The 27,465-nt window shown below is 42.5% G+C and overlaps 1 protein-coding gene across 1 annotated transcript in view; it reads left to right on the top strand.

Annotated features, from left to right (window-relative positions):
• Positions 1 to 18,939: 18,939 nt before the first annotated feature.
• LOC144774118 (extracellular calcium-sensing receptor-like) overlaps positions 18,940 to 27,465 on the top strand; it is a 57,886-nt gene continuing 49,360 nt past the window's right edge. The window contains exons 1-2 of the mRNA XM_078659143.1: positions 18,940 to 19,148; positions 26,277 to 26,568. Of these exons, the coding sequence (XP_078515269.1) occupies positions 18,940 to 19,148; positions 26,277 to 26,568 (501 nt within the window). The remainder of the gene's footprint in view (positions 19,149 to 26,276; positions 26,569 to 27,465) is intronic.

Below are 27,465 nucleotides of genomic sequence, written 5' to 3'. Positions count from 1 at the left end.
GGATGACGACCAGCCGCCTGAAACTGAACTCAGACAAGACGGAGGTCCTCATCCTGGGCTCCTCGCCATCCGCCTGGGACGACTCCTGGTGGCCCCCCGCCCTGGGCACCGCACCCAAGCCAACGGACCACGCACGCAACCTGGGCTTCATCCTGGACTCCTCCCTCTCCATGACCAGACAAGTCAACGCCGTCTCCTCATCATGCTTCAACATCCTACGCATGCTACGGAAGATCTTCTGGTGGATCCCCACCGAGACCAGGAAGACCGTCACCCAGGCCCTCGTCACCAGCCGACTGGACTACGGCAACGCCCTCTACGCCGGAACCACCGCCAAGCTCCAGAAGAGACTCCAGCGGATCCAGAACGCCTCAGCCAGACTCATCCTTGACCTCCCACGAAACAGCCACATCTCTGGACATCTGAGGGATCTACACTGGCTCCCTGTCAAGAAAAGAATCACCTTCCGGCTCCTCACCCACGCACACAAAGCCCTACACGACCAAGGCCCGAGCTACCTCAACAACCGAATCAACTTCTACGCTCCCAAGCGCCACCTCAGATCAACCAGCCACGCCCTCGCCGATGTCCCACGCATCCGAAGAGCGACAACAGGAGGAAGGTCCTTCTCCTACCTGGCCGCCAAGACCTGGAACTCCCTCCCGACCGACCTGCGCCTGACCCAAGACCACCTCGCCTTCAGAAAGAAGCTCAAGACCTGGCTGTTCGAGCAGTAACGGCACCCCCCCCCCTAGCGCCTTGAGACCCTTCGGGTGAGTAGTGCGCTATATAAATGTCTTGATTGATTGATTGAAACACAGCTGTTAGAATTCGGATTTCGAGGTTAGTAGAGATATGCTCCCTGGGCAAGTAGGAACCACAATCCTTGTCATGGGAAGAAAGATACACATCCTAAATTAACCTATGCTCACCCTCTGGTATCTTGGTACAGTCCAGTTAGACTTACAAAGCAATTTGTAAAGTATTTGGGAAAGCAGTAACACAGTGAAAATGTTATCTGCCTGATTACGATCTTGGCGGACAGAGTTACTCAGTCACAAACATAACAGGTATCCCGTCCGCCAAACTACAATTTCCTTATCTTCTATGGAAATCTCCGGCAGACCTAATTACGTTTATCACGTTTGTGATGGAGCATCCCATCTACCAAGATCATAATCAGGCCCTAAATGTAAAAATAGTGCTTAAAAGCAGTAAGCATCTGAAGGGTTGATTGGTCATGCTGGACTGGGACAACGTCAAGAGTTCAGGCATCAGCAATGGAACATGGGCCGGATACCAGACCCATGGAGGGCCGGCTGAGCTAAAATACCTTAATCCTGGTCACAAACAAGGAGATGTGGTTGTAGCCAAGCAATTTCTCGGACTCAATACCGCAGCTGAGGTTTTCTCCATGCAACGGTGATGTTGCACTCGTTCTGAAGGGAAGCAGCAGTTCAGAGATGCATTGGGTCTGAAGCCGATTCAGCCAATGTCTCTAAGCAGGAGAAGGAATGCATTTATCGTCTCTCGCTGTTGTGGCAGTAATGCAACGGTTCCGTTGGTGATGTGCCGGTTACAAGTGCGATACGCCACTCTGTTCCCGCAACAGTGGCAACACGTCGGTTCTGCTTGTTGTAGCAAAGTATGCATTGGTTCTGCTGGAGAAAGCACCTGGGTTCACTTCCAATGAACCAGGCACAGGAGCAGGGTTAAAGACGTTGATGTCCCTGAGCCTTTGTTAGAACAGGACGCTAGTCAGCTAGCCCTTGCAGTCACTATTTGTCAATTGATGGAGATCCAATCAGAAAGAGCAGCAGAATGCAGAAAGTACATAAAGGCATAATTCTTCCAGAGCAGCAGTCCAGCAGTGTAGCAGTCCTTAGCACAGCAGTTCTCCTTCTTGGCAAGTTGCCTTCAGGTCCAGAGTGTACTAGGTTAGTAGGGGCAGAGGTCCAGTACTTATACCTAGTTGTGCATTTGAAGTAGGGGTGACTTCAAAGAAGGTTCATTGAAGTGCAGAAGTGGCCATGCAGCCTGCTGTATGTGGGCAGAGCCCAGCCTATTCAGCTGTAAGTGTGAGGCTGTATCCAGTTCCTCCCTTACGTTCTCCAAGGAAGATGCATGGAGTCATGCCCAACCTTCCTTTGTGTGGGACTGTCTAGAGTGAATAAACAAAATTAACTGTCCCTCATTCCAGTCAGTGATCAGAGACGGGCAGCAGACACCAAATGGCTTTGAGCAGAAAAATGTCCAAGTCTCTAAAGGTGGCATTTTCATAATAGCAACTACAAATCCAATGTTATCATTAAAAAGGATTTGCCATTACCATTCCAGAGGTACTAAACATGACAACTAGACCTTCTCTCAATTAGGAACTACAGCTTATTAAATGTATTAATGAATCCCCCAATGTTAACCTATTGGTAAGGGTAGGTCTTTCAGTGTTCAAAAAAGAGATTGAAGTTTTACACTACCTAGACATGTAAAACTCAAATGTACATGTCCTACCGTTCATTTACACCGCTGTCTGTCCTATGAGCACAAACAGTGCTGCAAGATCACTAGTAGTATTTAATTTACAGGCTCTGGGCGCATGTAGTGCACTGCACTAGAGACGTACAGCTAAATTAAATGTGACAATTGTGGATATATCAATTAAACTATGTTTTAGGAGAGAAGCACATGCACTTTAGCACTGTTTGGCATTGGCAAAGTGTTCAGAGTCCTAATGCCAACAAAATGATTAGAAAACATACAGAGCACTTTACAAGTCTTATACATTAACATGAACATTACTGATATATATGAAAAAACAGTGGTTAGACCTTGCCTATTCAGGGTGAGAGCAAAGTTGAGTTGGAGCAGTTTGCACCGTTCTTGCAGTTTGTTTTTACTGACCTGCTGTCATTTCTTTACTTGGATCAATCAGGGGGGCACAATCAGTGCTGCACGCCCTGGTGAACCCGCTTAACTCCCACACCTTGGTTACCACGGATACCACTTAACAGGGACTTATAAGGATTTTAAAGTCCTTGCCAATTCGGGATACCAATTCACATACATTATATTTAGGGAAAGAGCAGTGGCACTGGGGCCTGTTTAGCGGGCTCCAATGCACTTTCAGAGATGTATCTATGAGCAATCAGGAAAAACGTATGGGGGTGACCATACAAAATTGACACTTTCCTACAGTATTCATCTCGACCGCCATACCCGCAGCAGTGCTGGTGCACTTATGCAGTAGCCATTGTGCTCCTTGCGGCTTTACTACGTCCGAGTCATGATTACCTTCCCGGTTAACTAAGATACCGAAGAATTACAGTCGAGGTTTACACCCGATCAACCAGACAGCCGACTATAGCTGCCTCAACCACGTAGAATATTCTACGGATGGCCACACTGTTACTACTAAATGTAACAAAAAGGCTTAAAATTACTATTCGTGTCCAAGACAACAATAATGCCAACTCTTGTCCTGATGATGATGCCTCTATCCTAATAGGCATCGAAACATCGTCGACTTTTAACCCCATATGCAAAGTATTTATGTAAAACTTAATAATGCAATGGTGTGGTTTTTTGTACACTTTAAGTCTGCTTTACTGAGGTACAAGTGCGCAGATGGATTCTTTTGCCTTGTTTACACTGCTTCTTTGTTGTTGTGTCTTGTATGTTGAGGGTCACGGCTGTGCCCGCTTGACATCTTTTCTAAGAAACACTTTTACTTGCAATTAATGAAAAATAAAAATCCTGTCCGGACGGACAGAAGACATACTACTTATTAAGTGTATGGTCATTGTTCTTTGTGTATCATTTACATATAGGGACCACTGTTTTTTGTAATATGTAATGCCCAAGGTCCCTATGCTATACCTTAAGGGTTCCCTTGTTCTGTTGAAACGGGAAGAAACACTACAACATTGTTTTCAGGTTTTTCTGCCCATCCGTATAGAGTTAATCATCGTTTGTTTTACTGTAACCTATGAAAATATTATTGCACTGCCTTAGTTTTGTGAATCTAATGTAAATCTTTTTTCCATTCAAAGGGATTTTATTAAAATTAAAATAATATATAATAAAATAAACATACACATGGGAAGATAGGTATTCACAAGACAACAATTAAAGAATTATTAACAATATAAACTATTGTTAAGTATAAGAGTGATTAATTATGAAAAGAATATTGAAAAAAATAAGAGATGAGGGGGAAAATGTGACAAAATTAAACACACTTTGTTGAATATGAAGGGGATCATCAAGTATATTTTTTTAAATATCTAAAACTGTATCAGAAACAGTAATATCATTAGATAAATGTTTATTATGACAAGTGTCACTGTAAGTAAATAATTTTCAGTTCCTTAAGAAAATTGAACTCTTGTAAAAGATATAAAAACTAGTTAAAAGTAATAAAATAAATACAATTTCACAGCAACTTGTATAGTTCTTAAATTGTGGAATCTAATTCATGTTTTTCATGTATCTTGGAAATAAAAGAGATTACAGGAGATGATACAAAGTCTCTTTTAACTGTGAGGGTAATAGGTAATTCAAATATGCTGCCAAGTCTGTGGTTGTAACATACCCCAAATTACTAGTATTGAAAATCAATGTTAAAACTATTTGTTCAAGTCTTTGTGATGTGTTGAAAAATGTTTGTAACACAATGTCTAATATACCAGTGTTAAAAGAACAATTGCATTCTCCTGACACATTTCCTAGAACAATGTTAACATAGCTAAAATGTACATTAGATTTAAAGAATCAATTCACGTGTAAAAAGAATTTATATAAAAATGAGAAACGTCTAAACAATTATGTATTTAAAAATAACCAACTTCATATTACAAAATAAATACGTTTGCATTATGCTAACTGCACAAGATGATTTTAGCACTATTTGCCACATTTGATTACATACAGAGGTAGACCAAGATAAGCTTAAATCTTGCTCCCAGTATAATTATTTAAAGTGGGTGACTGCACAGCTTTTTTGTTCCTGACCATCAGCGCAAGTTATTAGTGAAAATAAAAAATGGCAGCCATACCATGGAAGAAAAATCCCATTGTGTGGGGGGCCTTTGTATTACATTTACAAGAAAATGCCGCTTTGGATGATAAGCCTGTGTCTTCTTACATGATTTTCAAAAGGTTAGCTAATAATTTCCCAGTCCTATTTTGACCTACATAACATCTTACGAAAAAAGGAGGAGACAACGTCATTAGAATGTTTCTTAAACTGAAATTTGGCTTTAAATAATTTTAGTGTGTTCCAATTTATTTTATACAACTAATAATATTTTTTAGCTTATTCAAGGCAATACCATTATAAAATATCTATCTGCTGATTAAAGTATCCCAGACACTTTACAGTGACAGTTTCACAGATCGGTGCGAAGTGCACCTGAATGACGACCCCGGTAGCCCATTCCGCATGCTCACTTTATTCTATTTTGCACCATGACATCACAGTTTTGTTTGTTTTTTAGGTATAATTCATTTTCTTTTTTGTGTTACTCTGTTGGGAGGGTAGATGGAAGCTCAGAACCATGGGCCTGAAAGAGCTATGTTATGAGGATGCTGTTTTCTATATCTATGAGGCCGATTACGATGGCAGGCAGACAAAGTCAGCCTGCCATCTCAGCTGCAAAAGGTACCACCCGCCATAGGTGCGGCAGTTCCACCATACGAATTAGGATGCGCTCGCCAGTGTGGCGTATCATGTATTTTAACATTCTGGCAGGTGACGGCACCCGCCACAATGTTAAAATACATGTTGTGCTTTTGTACGTACAATGTGACAGGCACTGTGTGGTGCCTGCCACCTTGCACATGCAAATGCAGGGGCGTACCATAGGTACGGCCCACATGCAACACCCACCCCCCACCCTCTGGGGGTCCCGCAACGGGCCCCCATAGGCATTCTTCACCTGTCTTTTTATGGTGGGATGTCCGCCGAAAAAGACAGGCATCGTAATGCCCATGGCAGTGCCTGCACGGCACCGCCGCCATAGCCCACGGTCCTTTTCTGCCCGCCTTGCGGGACCCCGGTGGACGGTCTCTCCGTCCACCACAGTACCATTCCCATTCCCACCACCATCCTAATTTGGCGGTGGGGATATTCAATTCGATGGCGGGTGGTCCGCCACCACCGGGCCGGTGGTCCTCACCGCCGGCCCGGCGGTGGCGGACTTCCTGCCATCGTAATCGCCCCCATAGTTCCTTCACCACGGACCTTGTGGAAAAGCTGTAACCTTCATGAGCAAACTGTACATCCAGGCTGAATGTTTTTGTGACTGATGTTGCCTATGTAATGCTTTTTTTTGCACTCTCCGGAGAACATTTTTCAATAAACAGATTTTGAAAAAAAACATCCCTGACTATATGATGCGTATCCACTAGATTTGAAAATAAAAAAGCTTTCGAATGACTGTGAAAAATACAGAACAGATCGGAGGGTGTTGTTGAATCTCCAACTTCTGACCAGGGTACTATGTGAAATATATGTTCGCAACATATGTGTGAAATCAATATCAGTTATAACTGGGACATGATCTTAAGGAGGAATTGCTAAAATGAAGCACAAAGTAATTGCTGAGTTAATATTTTGTTGAGGAAAATATAATCTATTCTGGCTTGTGAGTTATGAACAGCAGAGGAAAAGGTGAAATCTCATTTATCAATTAATAAGCGATCTTTGATTCACAGCCTTTGAAAATAGTTTTGCACAGCATTAGGAATGTGTTTGACTTTAGAATTCCTACTATTAAGATAGTCTATTATCTGGTTGCAATTAACACCATAGATTATACAATCCTCTAAATAATCCATTAGGAAACAAGTCTCTCACCAAAAGTTTGTTTTCAGACTAGGTCGGACCCTATCCGTTAAACAACGTGATAGGGATTTTATCAATGCATAATTTCTCAATCACCCATCTTCCCTCATTTTCCTGAGAAATTAATTTGATAACCTAATATTTTAAACATAAAGGACTTGATTACGATCTTGGTGTACAGAGTTACTCCATCACAAATGTGACAGATATCCCGTCCACCACATTTCGATTCCATAACATCCTATGGAACTTGTATTAGAACATTGGAATGTTGGGAGCTCCATTGAAAACAATGGAGTGCTCCGGGCTTATAATGGCTGGTATAAGCCTGCAGCTCCAACATTCCAATGATTCTTTGTTCACAGCTCTGGCTGTGAACAAAGGCTTCAGGAAACCTGAGGGGATTCCAATCCCCTCACGCTCCCAAAATAGTTTTTTTTTCTTGTTAGAACATTCGGCCCTGTGGCAGAATGTTGGCAGAATGTTCTAATTGCCTTATAGCCCTTCGTAGCTGGACTATACCGGCTATTAAAGTCCCTCTCCCTTGTTAAAGGCCCTCGCCTTCGGCTCGGGTCCTTTAACACTGGAGAGGGCCTTTAATAGCCGGTATAGCCCTCTACGGCGGGCTATAAGGCTATAATATGGTGGTTGGAATATCTGTCATATTTGTGATAGAGTACCCCATCCACAAAGATCATAATGAGGCTCAAAGTAAATAAAGTAAGAAATGTAAAATAAACAGGAAGACCACACACTAACGAATTAGATAAATATGTTGTTAATACAGCCATAATGAGAAATTAGCAAATACAAAATACTGAAGAAGATACTACCATGTATGTAAATAAAGAAAAGAAAAACACAAAGATTTTGAGAAGAAATTAAAAAGGGAAAACATATGAATTAAAAGGTCTTATTTACAAGCCACTTGCACTGCCGGTACATGACATTTTCACATATGAAAAGTGACACACAGGCGTGCAATAAAAAAGAAACAGACAGGAACCAGGAAAATAAAAGCACACCCATGATGAAGACAGACATTTGAGGGTTGTCTTACCATATAATGAAGACACCAAATCATCACTCTAGTATATCCAGAGACCATGTCACTCCAGTTTAGATCCAGCCATATGCAGATCAGTCTGACCCTGTGCCTCATGGGAACAGTCCAGAACGAGCTGCCAAGCCAAGTCCTCCCTGGACCAGAAACAAGCATCCTAGGACCGGTTTCAGGGCAGCACCCCTCCTCAGCCAGGCTAGCTTGATTCCAGTTGCACCAAAAACTGTCCCAGGATGCTTGTTACCGGTCCAGGGAGGACCTTGCTAGGCAGTTCCGTCTGGACAGTTCCCTTGAGGCACAGGGTCAAGACTGATTTGCATATAGCTAGGTCTAAACTGGGGTGGCATAGTGAGCAAAAGAACAGTGAATTTAACCCAGATCTCTTGACTGGGGGAGAATGTTTGATTTGCTCTGCATTCCATCCACTACCTGTGTGTATTTTTTGTAAAGACGCTTAGAACATTTTGCAGTATCATTGTAAAGTCAGTTCTAGAGTAATACATATATTTGAGGCATTTAAAAGAGGATATGTGTTGCTGCAATACTTAAGAGGTAGGACATCTCACCCCGAACTGAAGGGAGAGTGCGTTTGGGAGAAACTGGCCACTGCACGAGATACAGTGAGAAAAAACTCAATACGGAAAGCTAAGGAAAAGGTGGGCTCTTCCCAGGAATCCCTGTTTTTCCCAGCCTTCACCAGTGGTAATAGAGGAAAGCTCATCAGAGCGCTGAGGAGCATCAACAGAAGATGACCATCCTCTACAGGGCCAAGCCACGACACCATCTGAGGTAAATAATAATCTATTATGAGAGGAGAATTGAAATAAGCCCACATGCAAGGACTAGTCTCTTTGAAGCCCATTCTCTGAAATGACCTGATATGCTCTCCAGCAGCAGCGAAGCAAGCAGTTGGCAAGTGAAGCATTTGTTGACATTCACACACTCCTTTCCCTACTAATGCAGGTGCTGGGAAGAAATAAGTAACAGGTGATTAGGGGCAAATCAAGCACTCTTTATGCTTAGAAAGTAGGGTTGCCATTGGTTTCACTGACTCTATGCAGTTCCCACAGCATACAGGTAATTCTTGTGGGTGCACACATCTGTGATATGCAGTTTAGCTACATCTATGCGAATTAAACCCTGAAACAATGATTACAATGTTGCTTAAATGTGAAGGTCATAAAGTATTTTAATATGAATCATATTACAGAAGTTCATTTTCAAATATGTATTCAATGTTTTTCAGATGGAGATCAATGTATAAACCATCCTGATGACCAATGGTCCAATGACAAGCATGATCATTGCATCCAAATAATGAGGCATTTTCTTTCATTTGAAGAACCCCTGGGACTCACACTTTCCACTTCTGCTGTCTTCCTGACTTTCATTACTTGTTCTGTCCTAGGAGTCTTTCTTAGGTACAAAGATACTCCCATCGTCAAAGCCAACAATCGAGGACTCAGTTATCTTCTTCTCACCTCTGTGACTCACCTGCATGCTCCGACAGACATTGTTTTGAGTCATTGTTTCCATGGGTGTCTCATCTCTTTGGCCAAATTTATAGTTGTTGTCATTGCCTTCAAATCAACACATCCCAACACCCAAGCAAGACGTTGGCTTGCATCGAAAACTCCTAACTGCACAGCCTTCATCTCTTCACTTATACAAATTCTTATATGTCTTTTTTGGCTATGGAGATTACCTCCTTTTGCAAAGGTGAAAATCCTACCCTACAAATAAACATGTATAATCAAGTGTAACGAGGGAGACACCATCTTCTTCTACTGCATGCTGGGATACATGGGACTCCTGGCCACAGTCAGCTTTATTGTAACCTTTTTCTCAAGGAATCTCCCTGGAAGTTTCAACAAGGCCAAGCTGATCTCCTTCAGTATGGTGGTGTTTGTCAGTAAGTGGATCTCCTTCATCCCGGCGTACCTGAGCACACGGGGGAAGTACATGGTGGCCGTGGAGGTGTTTGCTATCCTGTGCTCCAGCGCTGGACTACTTTTTGATCTTTGGCTGATAGCGCACTCTGCACTTTATCTAGATAGTCTAATAACTAGGATTTATGTCCTATGCACTTTAGAAAAATTGTGCTTGAAATAATGCTGCTAAACACATGTTCTATTTATATATTGTTGCTAGTTTAATGGTGATCCCAGCACACGTATATTGAATTAGACAAAGCCATAGAAATAGACATGATTCTGTGGATACGGACATTGATGATATCTTGCACTATTTCTTGTCAAAGTGTTTTTATCAAGGAAAACATAGTATTGTTACTTCATTTTAATTTTGACCATGTACGTAATTATGTGTGTACTTTTATGGATAATGCAATATCCGAATAAAGGTTATTTTGATTTAATTGATTTGCTGGGGTGTATAGTCATAGCCAAGTGCTATATCATTCTGATTTGGCCAGAATGAAACACCAGTCATAATCTGATTGGCAAAAGGCATTTTAGTTCTATTAAAAGTGAATAATTGACAATGTACTTCAAATTTGTTAGAGGCAACAAACTGGGTAAACCACCCGAGGTGGATGTGTCCAAACTAATGAGCTAATGAGATAAATGTTTTTGTTTAAATGTCCAAAGGCAACTCTACTAGTTTCATCATGGCTCAATGCAAAAAAGCAGATATTTTCTTTAGGTTCACAGGTCTGGCTGTTGCTGTGGCAGGCCTCAGAGCACCACAGTGGTGCTGTGTCTCATTAAAGGTATTTTGATGTGACATTCATACTACCATATTTACTACTTTTTGTGCAACCGTGGGCCTGCCTCTGTCGAGGCAGAGCAACTATGCAGGGCAGTGGACATAAAGCGCTTTACGAAATGGGGCACAACATGGGGAGTGACAAGTGAGGCTTCATGACATTGATAATTGGCACGTGAGCCACACGTGATGAGTGCACGACCGTGAAATCTGAGACAAGCAATGGAATCTTGGCATGAGCGGGTCATCTGTTTCTTCCTCGTGCTGTGTTAATCAAGAGTGCTGGAATACTGCAAACAAACATTTAGGCATCTGCTGCTTATGGTCACTTGGTACCACTGTATATCGCTTCCCTACAAAAGCAACTTGGCACGTGGTACTTGTCTACCGAGTAAGCCCCACGTCACTGTGGTGAACAAGGTCGATGCAGATAAACCAGCACAGTTTTGAATTTCTGGGAGTGTGCCTTACCTGCCTATGAACTCTCTCCATTGGAACTCCCACTGCCTGTTTTAGCTTCTTCTGTACCTTCTTGTTCTGGCTTGTGTAAACAATGCCGATAGCTGGAGGGGAGTTATCATTTACTTAACCTTTTTTGATTTTCAACTTTTTTCTACCTTTTGCAAATCATTTATCAACTTATCTACCTGTAGTATTTTTTATCATTTGTATAAAATACTACTTACACATTTCTAAGTTCTAGGTATTTCTCCAGTTTTTAGTAATATATGGGCAGGTTTGCAAGCCCCATGCGCCACTTTTGCGTCACTTTTCCCATGTTAAAAGTGACGCAAAAGTGGCGCAAGGGGCTTGTAAATCTGCCCCATAGTTCCTATCACATGCAGAATGGTCCACCACCTGGCCCCTTGTTTACAGGGTCCTACTGATCCACCAGTGAAGAGGGGAGTTTGGTCTGGAGATTCAATGCTTATTTAGGAGCAATCCTTGTTTTTAGATGTGGGACTGACAGAAAGAGAACTCAACTTTTTTACTAGTTAGGAACTGAAGGACAAATTGTTTTCGAGCATTTACCTGTTCTGTCTGCCTAAACAAGTGGGAGATGTCGAAGAGTTCCCAGTAGCTGCTACACAACTATTGGAGTATTTTGAAGGGTGACCCAATGTGTTAGCTTATAGTAAAGGTTTTTTGCTTGTGTTTGTGGTTCTAAGAAATCTATAAATACTTGGGCGACTAACTTAAAGACACAAGCATGTAATGATGAATTTGAGTGTTTAACTGCATGACTAATCAGCAATTGAGTAGTTACAGGTTGAAGTTCCAAAAATGTAAGGGGCTTATTTACAAGACCCTTACACCACTTTTGCGTCATATTTAACATGGGAAAAGTGACGCAAAACTGGCATAAGGGGCTTGTAAATCTGCCCCTATGAGTACATCTACTAAGCCTTTTAGACCTTTCAGAAGTATTGAAAACTCACAAGAAAATTCCAGAAGGATGGATAAACCTGTGTCTACAACACACACTCGTATAGTTGGTGTTGGTAGAGAACAGACTCCATGCGACTAGAGCAGGGTAACACAAAGCATCAAGTTAACAAACACTTCACAAGAGTTTAGGCTAAACATTGGCTTGTTTCAATTGCGGCACATCATAATAAATACCTAATGAACAGAATTGTCCTGGTTTGGGACACACCTGGAGGATATGTGCAAAGGTTGGCCATTTCTAGCAGGATTTATAGAGTTGGGAAAGGAGGGAGCAAGGCGTTTAGGGATAGATGTAGGTAATTCTATTTTACCACTTCTTAAATACCGAATTTTACCGATTCGGTATTTAAGAAGTGGTAAAATAGGGGGGGGGGGTGTAGGTATTTCTGAATCGGTAAATACAGAATCGTTAAGATTCGGTATTTACCGATTCTGTAAATACCGATTCGGTAATGCCCATTGATTCCTATACAGGCATGTGTGCCATGTGGCACACAGACATGCCCTAATGGCATGTCTGTCTGCCACATGGCATAGGTGTGCACACCTGGATTCGGTATTTTACCACCCAATTGAATTGGGTGGTAAAATCCGTTACCGACCGGTATTTGGGCTCCTACATCCGGCTCTTAGTGAATGATGAAGACACACTTGTGGATGCCTTGTGTGCAAAAGTGGGTGAAATGCTGTTGCAAATACATTCTGTTGAAACAGATAACAATGGGCAAGAGAGGGAGTGTAAAGGTCCTGGTGTATAAATATTTATTGTTGGTGCTAATTTTAGTAGGTCTAGGTACAATAAACACAATCATTTCAGTAGATAATTATGAGCGTTGATTTGTATAAGGCCCTAGCAATAGAGGAAAACCATCCTCAGATTGAAGTTCCTGTTGGCAGACCATCACCGAATGGACATGAACACAGGCTCCTTAGCAGAGCTGAGTGTTATCTGCAGAGCATTGCAGGAGCCATTCCCCAATCCCCTTATGTCTTAAGAAATACCATCATGGTTTATGGTAACTCCTTCATGGACACAGCCCTTAGGTACTCCTCATGAACTATCATACAGCTGGACAGGTATTTGTTATTCAGAACAGATTAGAAAAGAAAAAGGAAACTGTCTCTTTGGACAAGATACTTTTCCCAGACTTAAAGAAAATGGGCTACATTTAATATAAAATCCTGTTTAAGTATATTTAAGAGTTACCAAGTGCCCCCAGGACCACTACCTTCTCTTACACATCTTTTTTTCACATTCACACAGTTGGTTTGTGAAAGGGAGTGTATTTTTTAAGTGGACAAGCAATATCACGGGGTTCTGACAATGTGTGTCTTGAAGGAGAGGTCTATGTTCAAGATAAATTCAAATGACTCTGAGTCTTAGCTGGGGATGAAGCCATCCATGTTCATGCCAGATAGCCAAGCATGACCCTGTCCCTGTCTTGTGTTGTCGGTGAATAGAGAAAACTCTGTTGTTGTCGGCTTCAGCTTAAGCTTTTGACTTTCCAGTTCTGATTTGATTAAGGTAAACTCTGCGTCGCTGAATGTCTTGACTAATAAATTATGTGTCATAGACCTAGTTTTGTTTCGTTTCATAATCTTTATTCAAATTCCAAGAATTCATAAAAGCATATATACAGTTAGCACAATTATCATAAAATCCATACAAAATTAATTAAATCATAAGGGCATAATTATAAAAATGTATATACAGAGAGAAGACTCAGGTATTGTCCATCAATTAGATCATGAGGGCATAGTTATACAGATTAATCTACAAAGAAAAAGACTCAGGCATTGTCCATCATTTTACGTGCTCGGACAGCGATTCTCAAGTAAGTGCTGGTGCGACAGATTATTTCCTCATTGTCCAAGGAAAGCAGCAATTGATATGATTCCTCCAAAGTAATTGGTCTATATTTTTTAAAAAGGGGAATTAAAAGCCATTTTACATATTTCAAATAAAACTTGCAAATGAAGAAAAAGTGCAAATCATAATACCAACATGAGTAAGTGCCTTCTGTGAACACCAAAATGGTAGTAAGTTTAGGATTTTGTCTTAAGTTAGTTCTGTGAATCGGGCCCATAGTCATTTTTTTTAAAAAAAAATTTAAACAAGACCAAAACAACAAAATCCAATTTGTTAATGCAGAGATATGCAATTTTAAATGTGTTAGTGAAAATAGCTTCAAAAAGCACAAAGCGACTACTATGGATATTGGTTGAACCGGACAGGGGCAAAGTCACAAGTTCAGGCTGACCATGATAGTATGCCAGTTATGCCCGCTGAACAAGAGTACCTTAAATCCTGGTTTGCAGAGCACTGTCAGGTTCTGAATCAAAGATGGCTGTGCAGCCGAAACCAAGCGTCAGTACCGAGGAGCTTCTCATGCAAGTTGTATGATGATTCTCTTTTTTATTAATCAACTTGTACAAAAACATCAGCCAACGTGTTTACTGCAGAGGTCGATTTACGCTGGTCTGCACTCCATTTAAAGTGCACTAGTCTGGGTGGATATTCTTCACCAACATCTGTTAGTTCATTAATTGAACTTGCACGCCGATTACTGGTCCATGGCTATCATACCATATGCACCTGGTATTTTTATTCATCTACACATTGGATAGCCTTTACCAGCTTGCTCCAGCTTGGCTTGGATGATTACTGTGATACTCGGAAAAGAAGCCAGGTGGCAACTTTAGTTCAGGATATTTCTTACAACCAGGCCAAAACCAAGGGAATTGGGTGTCAGTTTGAATCAACATTGCCCTGAAGAAGTCCTATGTAGAAAGGACGAAATGCTTTGGCTGATGTTTTTGTACAAATTGATTAATAAAGAAGAGACACATCATACAACTTGCATACAAAGCGACTTTCTTCTTTGATTATGATTTCCGTAAAAATTATGGACAATAAGACTTTAAGTGGTAGTGCAGTTTCAATTTAGTTTTTCATTGATCATATTCCCTGTGAAAGGGAAGTGCTTCTGAACAGGGGGCACATTTGTGAAATTGCACACAAATATTTTTTTACTATCTACAAATAATTGGGTGATTTACGGCACTGGGGCTGCACAGTTGCTTTATGGTCCACTGTCAGTTTCTCGAGTCTTTTAAGTACAGAGTAGCTGTCAGGCTGCAATGCACGGCCCAGCATTGTCCTTGAGGATCCCATCAACTAGGGCTTGTGATGCAAAGCCCAGCGTTGAGGAGCTGCGAGGCTTGTGATGTGGAGTACAGCATCATCGTTGAGGTTGCCGTCAATAGGCATGTGAGGGCCTGCGCCATTGCTCAGAGACAGTTGGGATGAGACTGCAGGCTGCGAAGTGATGTGGATTCCTTGCGATGGGGAAGATCCAAACAGCAGAAGTGATACGTAGTCCACTCAGGGTTGTGCCAAGCAGCATAGGGTTCTGCTGAGTCCACATTAGGCCCACTTCCAAGCCTCCAGGACTGGGATGACACAAATTTACAGGAAGGGACTCACAGATGGCAGAGTGCAGGTGCAGCTGCAAGGTTGTTGGTGCCTTCTGTCCCTGAGACTTTGGTCAGGAGGCCAGCTAACTAACCCTTAGAGTCACTCTGGTTCAACAAATTCATGTCCAGTCCTCACTCAGGCAAGAGGGTAGCATGGAGCAGGTCAGCATCGCAGGGCAGCAGTTCTTCAGAGCAGCAGGTCAGCAGAGTGGCACTCCTTTCAGTCGCACAAGAGAGTTTCTTCCTGGCAGAATATCTACAGGTACAGAAGTATACTTAAGAGTTGGTGTCTGAAGTCCATTATTTATCCCCAGTTCTGCCTTTGAAGTGGAGGAAGTTTCTCTTGGCTTTCATTTGAAATGCACAGGTGCTCTGCCTTCCTTGCCCTGGCTCCAGGCTAACTACAGGGGACATGCACCCCTGTGTGTGGAGGAAGGACTCTGCTTATTCAAGTGTAACTAGGGCTGTGGCCAGTTTATCTCTCCCATCCTGCCAGTGATGGCTTATCCAGGCACACCTACGCTCTCTATTTTATGTGGCTGTCTAAGAGCAGTATACAAAGACCAACTGTCAACTACACACAGTCTTATTACCCATGTTAGATTTAAAATTCCCTTTCCTATAATGCCTCTGTCGTGCTGTTTCAGGTTAGCAGTGTGTGGCTAAAATACATGCATTTGTATTCACGTTATGCAACCCACTGAGTTATCCTTGCAACATGTAAGCTTTAGTTTGCTAGTGTGCATCCATTTTAAATTTTGCAATCCACATTAGATTGTGCCTGTGTTGGGCCTTGGTGCTCATATTGCTTACCTCAGTAGAACACTGTGTTTTGTTATTATTTCTCCTGCTGTTTAAGGCTGTTTCCTTGACTTGCTAATGAATAAGGTATTCTGCCATCACATGACTAGCTGAATGTGTAGCTTCTGCCCCACCTTGGGAGATGATGAAATCTAGCACTGTGGCCTTGTATTCCTGATAGCATGTTCCAATTGGCATTTATTAGCTCATCTCTCAGTGCTCCATTGTTCAGGTCCAGCTCAAGGTGTTTGAGATGTCTGGGAAGCTCCTTTTACCTACTGTGACATGTTGAGAAGTCAGTCTCCTCAGCATCCATCTTAAGTGGCAGGTCAGACTAGGGCTCTGCAGAGAACTACCAATAAAGCCTGTTTATATTCACTACTGTCTGACAGACTCTTCACTTGAGAAGGAGGCAGTTGGTTATATATATAACCCACGGGGACCTCAGAGGGAAACGTCCTTCAGTTGGCACCCGAACAGGGTCCCCACGAAAGGGCCCCCTCACCCAAAACCGGGTCGCAGGGGAAGGGATGGTGTCTGGTCTGTTGGGCGTATCAGGGCCCCTCACATACAACACCAAGCTTTGTTTTCGCAGCTGCTTCGCCTTCCTGATTGGACGGATCCTTGTCTAGTGACCTTTGGCTAGTGTTCATCTTGGGTGAATAAAGCTGCATCCGATGACTCCCCTGGGTCCAGCAGACTTGGGTACAAATTTTGAGCATTGGGACTCGGTCTACCAGGCTGCACTTCGGTGGACAGCGACGGTCAAGAGATTGTTTGGCTACCACTCGTAAAGGAAGCCTTCTTCAGCTTTTGTGGCATTACAGCTGTAACAGGGAGCCAGACTACTGACTATTGGTGGTTTTTCTTCTCTCTGGGGCTTGGGGGTGACTTTTTCTTAAGCAGTGGACCACAGGCACAGTCCACTCTTTGATGCAGCCTATCTTTGCCAGCTCCTGGGAACAGCAGGGAAGCCCTTCTTCCCATGATATCTTAAATAGAATGGGGCCCCATGCAAAATATATTTTGGAACCCATTGTGTGGAAAATATTGAATTGCATTAGTCCTTTTGCTAATTCAAGCCTTATTTTGTCTAACAATAATACATGATATGTTAAAGGTTAAAATAGGGAAATACACAGAAGAGAACTAGAGAGTAATTTCAATTTCCCAGGGGCCCACATGGAAGGTAGAGGCCCTGGAAAAGTACTAACTTTGCTCATGCATTAAAATATCTGTTTCTTTGCTCCACTCTAAAGTTCAGGCGTGACCTGAGGTCTGAGTGGCAGCTGTGCCACTTTTAAGTCCAAACTTTGCTCTCAGGCTACTAGGTCCCCATCCGCCTGATGAGGACTGCTTGCAAATTGTGGCATATAGCTATCCCATAGTGCAATATTTTGCACATTCCCAAGATGGCAGGACCACTTTCTTGATGTGTGGAGGAGGTGGGCTACCCTATAGGTGTGGCTACCTGAGGACTACAAGGCCACAGGAAAACTGGTTGGGTGATTTTTACCCCCTGTCTGTCCCGACGCAAATCTGTCTACCAGAACAAAACAGCAGCTCCACTATTTGCCCTTCAAACACAGCTTTCAGTTGGCAGATGTAATTTTAAGCTTGCATCGTATATGGTTCAACAATGATGTCTTTAGCTGCACCACAGTACACATTAAAATAATGTGTTCCTTGTTTGATATTTGTACCCAAGATACAAGGCATTTGCTGCCGCCTCCAGGTCAATTTTTGGCACAAATATTCCTTTTGCATATGAAAGTTGGTCAGTTCTGTCATTCTCCCTACTTTGCATTGCGAGCGCCCACATTGATCAAAAGTAACTCTAGGCCAGTGAATGCCTGTGTTTTAACTCTGTCCAAAAATATCTGAATGTTACTTGGTCAGGCCAGGTAGGCTTTGGGTATTTTAATGAAATATGTTTTTTGATTCATATATTTAGCTCCAGGCCTCTTTACTCCACTCGGTCAGAATACATTGTAGTCTTACTTTATTATTATAATAATTACATATAGTACCTACTCATTATCGGAAATCACCCTATTTCCCTGTGATGGGAAAGAAGATGCTTGGAAGGTGTAAGTATAGCAATTAAAATTACAGAGTTCATAAATTCCTTGTAGAATAAACAGCAGCTGATCCTGGACGCATGTAATAAAAACCCCTGCCAGGGAGAGAAGGTGCATAGAGTTGCTTGACACAGAGCCAGCACAAGGGCATTGAAACGTACATTGCTACTGTTGTCTACTCACCCCAAGTGTCAAACTACATACAGTGTAGGGCACACACTGAGGAAGAAGCAGCTTTGAAAGAAGCTCTACTTTGGAATTCAGAGGGCAGATGTCCACCTTTAAATATCTGCTGAAGAGGATCTGGGCTCACCCTGTGTAGATGACCTGCTTCACAGGCTCAGAGTCACTCCCTGTGCAGATTATCAGCATCACAGGCACAGAGTCCCTCCCAGTGCAGATTCTCTGCTTCACAGGTACAGAGTCACTCCCTGTGCAGATTCTCTGCTTCACAGAGTCCCTCCCAGTGCTCCATAGACAGTCCATCAGTCCAATCAATGGGTGGCTGGGCCTGTAGAGTGCTTGTCCTACTGGTCTGTGCCAGAGTGAGGGCTCTGCTGCCAGCCTGCAAGCTGCAGACATTGAAACTCAACTCCTTTGTCCGCGATGGAGACCTCATCCTGGGAGGCGTGCTCCTGGTTCACTCTGAGTACACTTCCCCTGAGCTCACATTCAAGGAAGTGCCACAGCCTATATCCTGCAAAGGGTAAGAGCAGTTTATTATGTCATGTGCATAAATGTGCTAGCAGATATCCTGGGAGAGGCCAGAACAGTTGATTGCATTACAGTATGAAAAGAGTCATCTTACCTGATATCCTATGAAGGTGTAAGAACTATTTTGACACTTTGGGAAGAAACATCACAGCTGATATCCTGTGAGATGTATGAACATTTTATTACTGTGCGGATATAGGTATATCAAGTAATGAATATGAATAGCTTATTACAGTATAGAAGTGCCACAGCTGATATCCTTTTAGGGATAAGAACACTTTACCACAGCATATATACCCATGTCACAACCTATTTCCTGTGATGGGGGAGAACTGTTTATTAGAGTATATATAGAAGTGTCACCACTGATATCCTGTGAGGGTAAGAACACTTTACTGCAGTATGTATAGAAGTATCACAGCTAATCTCCTGTGAGGAGTAAGAATATGTTGTTACAGTACACATAGAAGGGTAACAACTGATATCCTGTGAAAGTAAGATCAGTTTATTACTATATGTATGGAAGTCGCAGCTGATGAACTGGGGCGAGGAAGAAGACTGTATTGCTGTTTTTAAACTTTACCATCAGATAGCTTGTGAAGGGTAAGACCAATTTATTACAGTATGCATGTAAGTGCTACAGCTACCCAATGAAGGTGTAAAAACTGTATTTACAATATGGGAGATGTGACACAGCTGATATCCTATGTAGAGTAATACTTTTCTATTACATATCTATATGTCATAGTATCACAGCTGAGATCTGTGAGCCCTATTAATATTATATTATAGAATGAATAGAAGTCATCTCTCTGACAGCAGGTTGGCTGCAGAGATAGCCACTCAACTTCTCTCAAGCTGCACATGGGCCAGAGGGATGAAGAGACCAAAGCAACAGATTTCTCACCCCAAAGTGACAGCTCCCTTAGACCACAGTTACACCTCCCTCAGACCACACCAGCAGCTCCCTCAGACCACAGTGACAGCTCCGTTTAGACCACAGTGACACCTCACCCAGAACACAGATATACCTCTCTCAGACCACAGTGACAGCTCTCTCAGACACAGCTGCCTCAGACCACAGCTCTCCTTGGGACTATGTGACAGCCTCCAATTCGATATGAGCAGTTGGTTGTTCTCAGTGACCCCCCCCCGACAATGCATCTACTCACACTGTGCTGCCAAGGGTGTTACACAGGGAATGACTAACCTCTCATAACATTACCACCACTGCTGCCTAAGACCATTCCCCTCATCTCCTATACATCCACACCTCAACGCACAAACTCATCCATCCAGGCGATCATTGTCACATTCATCCATAAATATATCAAGTTAAAGAAACATTGACAAGCCAATGGGACTTTTGCATACAAGATATTTTGACTTTGGGCATGTTCTTAGCCATGTTTTATAGCAGCCTAACTGCTCTGCAGCATTGCCAAAAGTGTTTTTAGGCAATATTTGTGATATTATCAGTGATATCAACAAAAATAAAAACAGCCTGCAGACCCTAAAACTGATCTACAAACAGTCATAAAACCAGGCAACACACTGACCAGTCAGAACATACTAGCTATAGGGTGCACCCTGGGTTACAACATTACCAGTAACATGTGCATACACTGAACTGTAACAGTTTTTAGCAACACTGCAGGACAAGGCCACATGGGTATACCCACTTTTGAGAGGTAAAGTGCTTTTGGTGACCAGTGTCATGAAGCACAGGTGGTCCATGCAGACTGCCACGCCAGCACACTCACACTCACTTAGCACCACTACACACCAGACACTTGAATTGTGGTGCCACTGATTCCAAACAGGTCAATAGATAAGACTCCGCAGTCCCTGTGGCTCCAAGCCTCCCGCCACCCTCCAGCTCATCCCCACTGTCCCAGACACCCTGGATGGAAGTTCACCAGCCACTCCCTCCGGACGCAAGGCCACTCTTGACTGAGGTCATACTTCATCTGGGTCTCCAGAAAGCAGGTGAGGATAGACAGTAAGCATAAACAAGAGGTATACCTAAACAAAGGGGGTCTTGGTGCCACTCAGGAAGTTCACCAACAAGTTGTGAAGCAGAAACGGGGTGCACGGGGGCCTTCTGGCACCAGTCCAGTTCTGCGAAGCACAGTGAGATTACATAGTCTCTTGACCTGCTCCCAAACCTTCTCAGAAGTGTCATCCAGCCTAGTCAATTCCTCTTACTCCTACCTGTTAACATGAAAACAAATTGGAAGGGCCAGATGGGGAGTAGGCAGTTAATCCACAGTGATGGGACTAGTAAGGGAGCAAGCAGTGAATGGAGAACAACATGCAGGGGAGCCTCTCGGCTCGAGGAGGCACCCCATCAGTTACATGTTGATTCTGGCTGTGCACCTTTGAGATGAGTCACATCAAAAGCTTCATGTTACACAAAGTAGACTTGCAATTCTGTACGGCCTGAAAAAGAGGCACTATGCTAAGCACACATTGATGTCACTTGCACCAGATGATTCCGGTCACACTAACAGGCACAAGTTCAGCATAACCCCAGGAGGTAGAATGAGGGTGCATCCCCCACCACCGAGGCTCACAACCTGTGAATTGAACACCACAAGCAATGAGCATGCAGTTGGCATGGAGCATGAGAGAAATGCGGCACAGACGACGCGGTGGAGCACTTTGTATCACGCAAATAGTAAATCCGCTCACCACCAACAAGATGCTTTTGTGTGCCATGGTCCCTTCAGTACAGGAACCCTTTCGCTGCAGGTGTCGGCAACTTCTGGATCTCCCCACTAGGCACTCCAGTCTCCAGGCAGAATTATATAGTTACGAGCTAATATCATGTGTTTCAGCTTTCAGCAGTCGATGTGGGCACTTAGAGGGCACTGCTCTCCAGAAGTCATTGTAAGATGGCGTGGGCCCCTCATAGGAGATCTTTTATATCCCTGAGATCTCTGAGAGAACAGGAGACCATCCAACTGCTCCTTGGCATCCCAATTCATGGTGCCACACATCAGCAGGTAGTCGGCCCAGGCCAACCCCTATTCAGGAATACACACAGTACTTTCCTTTGGCAGTCATCCTATATATGCACAACAGAGTCCTCCAGCAATGTACACCATGCAGACCAGGTTTCCCTGGTACTGCCTCCTTACAAGCGCAAAACGGATCTCTCCCCTTGGCAACGTGGCACTGGGTAGTTATACCCAATTGGGCCTTTGAAGTAGAGAGAAGGTTCAAAGGTTATTATTTGAGGACACAGATGTGTTCCCTAAATTTCTCTCATGTCTTCCATGAAGCCACAGAATACAGATCTCTATCTTTATGGGGGCTTGACCTGGCCCCAGAGGCCAGGTGTCACAATTTCTGCCCGCCATATATTCTGCTAGATCCACAAATGGCAGAAGTCGGCAATCTAAAATTGAATGCGCAATAGTTTAAGGTTGTCACTAGGGAATGCCCAGTTGTGCTCCCCCGGCCTCCGGTGTTGATTGACACAGAGTTTGATGCATAAAAATGTCCACTTTCCACAGGTGGCATTTCCACTTATGCCAAGTCCACTGGTATTCGGACAAAATATCGAAATTAAAATATCGTCAGACAGAAATATTGAGTTGAAACAGTCATACAGAAATATTGTGTGCAAGAATATCAATTTTAAGGTAAGGTATATTGATTTTAACACTATCAAAATAATGAATATCGTTTACAAAAATATAGATGTTGTAATAATTTAGTTTTGTCATTATTTCGACGTATTTTAGTATATATTTTAATTGTATATGTGATCATTTGTTTATATAATTTTTGCTAATGTTTTTAATATTGTTTTTAAATTGCTAGTAGTTTTGAAATGTAGTTTCAAGATTTTTAGTATTTTGTATTTCCATAGCAGGTTTTGGGGTTTATAGGGGTACAGGGTGGGAAGTAACATCATTAATAATTCATTGTAATTAATATTAAAGATTTGATTGATAGGTATTTATGCTAAGTGTATAATAATTGTTCTTGAAGTTAAGTTTCAGGTCTCCCAGAGGATACATTGGGACTGACATATTACATTTTATAAGTACAGTTTCCAATTTGAGAAATATAAGTAAAACAACATTTAGTGTCTCTGAAATCACAACTTACATATAAAGCTCATGGTGAAGTTGGTTTTGAAATTGAAGTTCTGAAAATGCCACTTTTAGAAAGTTGAAGAGACATGAGAGCTTGCACTCCTTCTCTTGAAAAGATGCCATCCTTAAACGTTTTCATATGATTGCGTGCTACCAGCAATATGCAGATCGCCCAAAACCACAAAAACGTATAATTGAAAAAAACAAACACTGTCCTCGTGCTCTTATGCTGGTACACTGCGCTAAGTGAGAACGACTCCTTCCAATGAATCATGTTCCTTCACGTAATCAACAGTAATCTTTTGAATCAATATGATTTTCTCACTCCTTGTTACTATTGAATTCTTAATATTCTTCACCACAACTGAGACAGTAAGATGCAATCTGTAGTCTTTATTTAGACATTCCAAATACATATTGTATGCATTTTAAGCTTCGTACAGGATTACGCACAAATTGATCTCTGTGTAAAATGAGCACGAAATAAATTGTCCCAATACATTTCGAGTCTATTGGGCTCTTCGTCAGGGGAATCCAAAACATAAAATTGAACAGCCTTGAATCTAAGTTTCTCCAGGGGCTTGTTGGCTTGCCTCATGTGGCTGAAGTATCAGGGATATTAAGGATGGCCCCTTTCATCTTCAACACAGCACTTACACATTACTTGCTGTAAGTCTTGATCTGTCAAATGGTGCAAATCCAGCCCATCGCCCTTGGAAGTGAGCTTAAAGTGCTGCTTCTGACAAGAACCTGAGCTTCAAAATTATAGCGCCAATGTGAACGTACACATTGTGTGCTGCAAGATCAGGATTGACGCTACATTGCTGTTGCGAGGTCTAGGACCTGCGCATTACACTCATCAAGGCTGCATTGCCTACTGAATCAACCTATTAGGAACTACTCCATCCAGCCATAACAAGGAGATCACCCGTTAATCCTAACCTCCAGTTAGGATTAACCCGGCTTATCACCTTTGATGCATTGCCACTACTGCTTGAAGGAATTTGGTGGAGCATCAATTGTGTGGTGATCATCAATTTATCGCACCCCGTGTTTCACCCTGTGACAAGGGATTAAGGTACTTTGCTCAGCGGGCCCTGCGTGGCTCCTGTAGCTGGCATGCATTCCATCACAGGTTGCCTGAACTCTTGACTTTGTCCCGGCCCAGCAAGACCCTGTTTACCCCCTTAAGCACTATTTATTTCTAAGTACTGTTTTGACCCTCTTTCTTTTAATTCATATCTTGACTTCTAAGATTTGGAGGTTTTTTTTTTTGTTCTTATTGTGTTCAGATTATACTAATGTATTTTTCTAAACTGGTGTGGAGTCTTTTTGTGGTTTTGTTACAGTGTTACTGTTTGCTGTGTTGCACAAATACTTTACTCAATACCTCTTAATTTAAGCTGGCCTGCTCTGTGCCAAGCTATTGTCATATAGAAATGCTTTGCCTTCACACTGTGTTAAGTTAGCATGAGCTTATTAGGAATTTAAACGCCATTTTACCTTTCTGCTGCTTCTGCACACGACACATAATTGTTACTTTAGCTTTGAGCCTAGTACAATGTTTTGCTTCACACGAGAATAATATGTTGTTGCTCTGATATCAGCTTTGCTTGGTGAGCTGTGTCTGTACAGTGAGTGCCGAGGCCTTCAAGGATATCTTAACACAGTGGTGGTTGTGAGGTCTGATCTTCGCACGTTCTAGACATAACATACATGCAGCTGCAGCCAAATTCTGGCTTTAGGCGCCTTTAATATTGCACTGCACAGAGAATACACACACTTGATGGTGCTTGGCATGCAGAGAGCTGGTGGAAGATGATGTGATCCCTTACCACAAGGATCTGAGGTATGGGGCTGCCCTGCTAAAACCCAAAGAGACCTTCTTAGATATAATATAATATACTAGCAAGGGAGGGTGAGAATTAGGTGTCTTTTAGCCTTCTTTCCTCTAGCATTTTAACATTCTTTCACCCTTCGTATTCTATGGACTAGTAACTATGCTGATTACTCTGTTTCTTATAATATGTTTGCTTGTGTTAGCTAAGATACTGCGCTTGAGTACACTGCATTAGAAAATAAACATTTCAAATGTGCACGCGTCTTCATTTACTCCTTGTTCTCGATTGAAATTATTGTATAACGAAAGAGTGTTCATTTGTTCCACGTTACCTGAGGTGTTCTAAGTCCATGTTCTGGTTTGTTTAAACATTGGGAGTTTGTAAGAACCAATGAGACACTGTAGCTAGTCTGGTAGGGGATTTTGGGTACTAAGGTGAGTTTTGGCACACTCTAATTCACTGAGGTTCCAAGTCTCTATGCACAGTTCTGTATGAGAACGGAATCCCTGCGACACTATCAGAGAGTGAGCACAGGTTAAGGTTTGCTGTCCATCTGACTCACCGTTACTAGGAATGTGGTTCTTGCTTGGACAGGGTGTTTCCTCTGCCAACCAGAAACCCAATTTCTATCAGGAGTCAAATTAAGATCCATATTTGCTACTCTTCATTCGTCGTCCCTATATTCATGTGTTTTCAGCAGCAGCAAAACTTCCTGTTTGCAATGACTTAGTGCCTCTACTGTAACACTAATGTGTATGCAGAAAAACAATTCCACACAAGTTAATTGAAAGATTACATGTTCCCTCTACCCTACAAAAGGTAGGGTATCCCTGACATATTTTGATGCAAAATTATCTGTATTGTTTGGTGAAAATAAAATTGATGAAACTGTTAGGTGGCCAGTGTTAAATTTGAAAGGTGTAACATTCACATTAAATGAACACAAGATCCATTGCCCCAATGACCATGATGTTTGCACATAACAGGAAGGCACTTTAGTATTTCGCAATAAACTGCCCAAGAACTACATCTGTAGCAACCTAGCATCACACCATGGTCTTTGTCTCAATGCCTTTTGATTATGTTATGGATATTCAATGTGCCTGTATATAAGTCGACATATTTGCTATTATCTGATGTCATCAATCACGTACTCTTTTGACCCCACAGGTTTACCATTCGATATTACCGAGACCTGCTGGCCATGCTTTTTGCCATTGAGGAAATTAATCGTACGCCCGACCTGTTACCAAACATTACATTGGGTTTCCGGATCTTCGATACCTGTGCATCCCAAAATAGAGCCCTTCAAGGGCTCTTAGAAGAGCTCTCAGGGAAGTCTGACCCAATGCCAGGGTACAACTGCAATTTAAAATCAATACCAGTAGGACTTCTTGGAGAAGTGCTGTCATCCACATCTATTTCACTAGCCAGAATTTCAGGACCTCTCCATTTCCCAGTGGTAAGCAGGGTGCATGGAGAAGCTGAATACACAATTATATGACATGATAGATTATTGATGGCTCACACAACCTAAACAGAGGACTTGCAGTTAACTAAAGAGCTCCATTGTATTGCAACCTATGTGGATGTTCAAGTGTAGACCTTCTTAGAAGCCAACACTTTGTAAGGCAAATATTAATCCAGTTTCTAACCAGGCTATACAATACCAAATGTACAATACTAAGGGCCCGATTACGATGCAGGCAAGAAGGGCTCAGACTGTCAATTGAGTCCTCCTCCCCACATCATAAACACTGATTCGGATTCCCTTCCAACCGAACCATTTCGATGGGCCCGGTTGGAAGGTAATCTGAATCAGTCTTCTGAATGGTTTACAGCAGACTCTGAGAGCCTGTCCGACATTCGGAAGGTCCGTAGAAATACCCCAGCCGGCTCTTTCTGGCTGAGGGATTACAATGAATGTTTCCCTCTGCCTTTTTGAGCCGGCCTTTGCAGCACAAAAAGGCATTGGAAAACAGCTTTTGGGGTCCCTAGCTGGGCCCCCATGTGTGCAAGGTCCCTGAAGGGCGGCCTAGAAGGTGCCTGCCACTGGGTGCATGGCTGAACTGCACCCATGCCCTTTGCTATGAGAGCATGCATTCTGTTCGGAATGCATGCTCTCATAGCAAAGTATAGGATTGCGACCGAACAAGTTTCAGGCGCATCCTAATTCCTGGTCTGGAACCAACGACTGGAGGACGTTTGATTCTAGTTCCAGAATGATGCTGGACGGACTCTGATTCGTTCGGCATCATAATTGGGCCCTAAAGCTTGAGGATACAACTGAAAATTGGTTCCAATTACTGCTGGACTTTCTGTTGGCTTTTGACACCATAAATCAGGACCTCTTCATACA

Source organism: Lissotriton helveticus, chromosome 8, assembly GCF_964261635.1.
Source record: "Lissotriton helveticus chromosome 8, aLisHel1.1, whole genome shotgun sequence".
NCBI lineage: Eukaryota > Metazoa > Chordata > Amphibia > Caudata > Salamandridae > Lissotriton > Lissotriton helveticus.
Note: the sequence above shows the minus strand (reverse complement) of the source record. Positions and strands in the feature narration are given on the sequence as shown.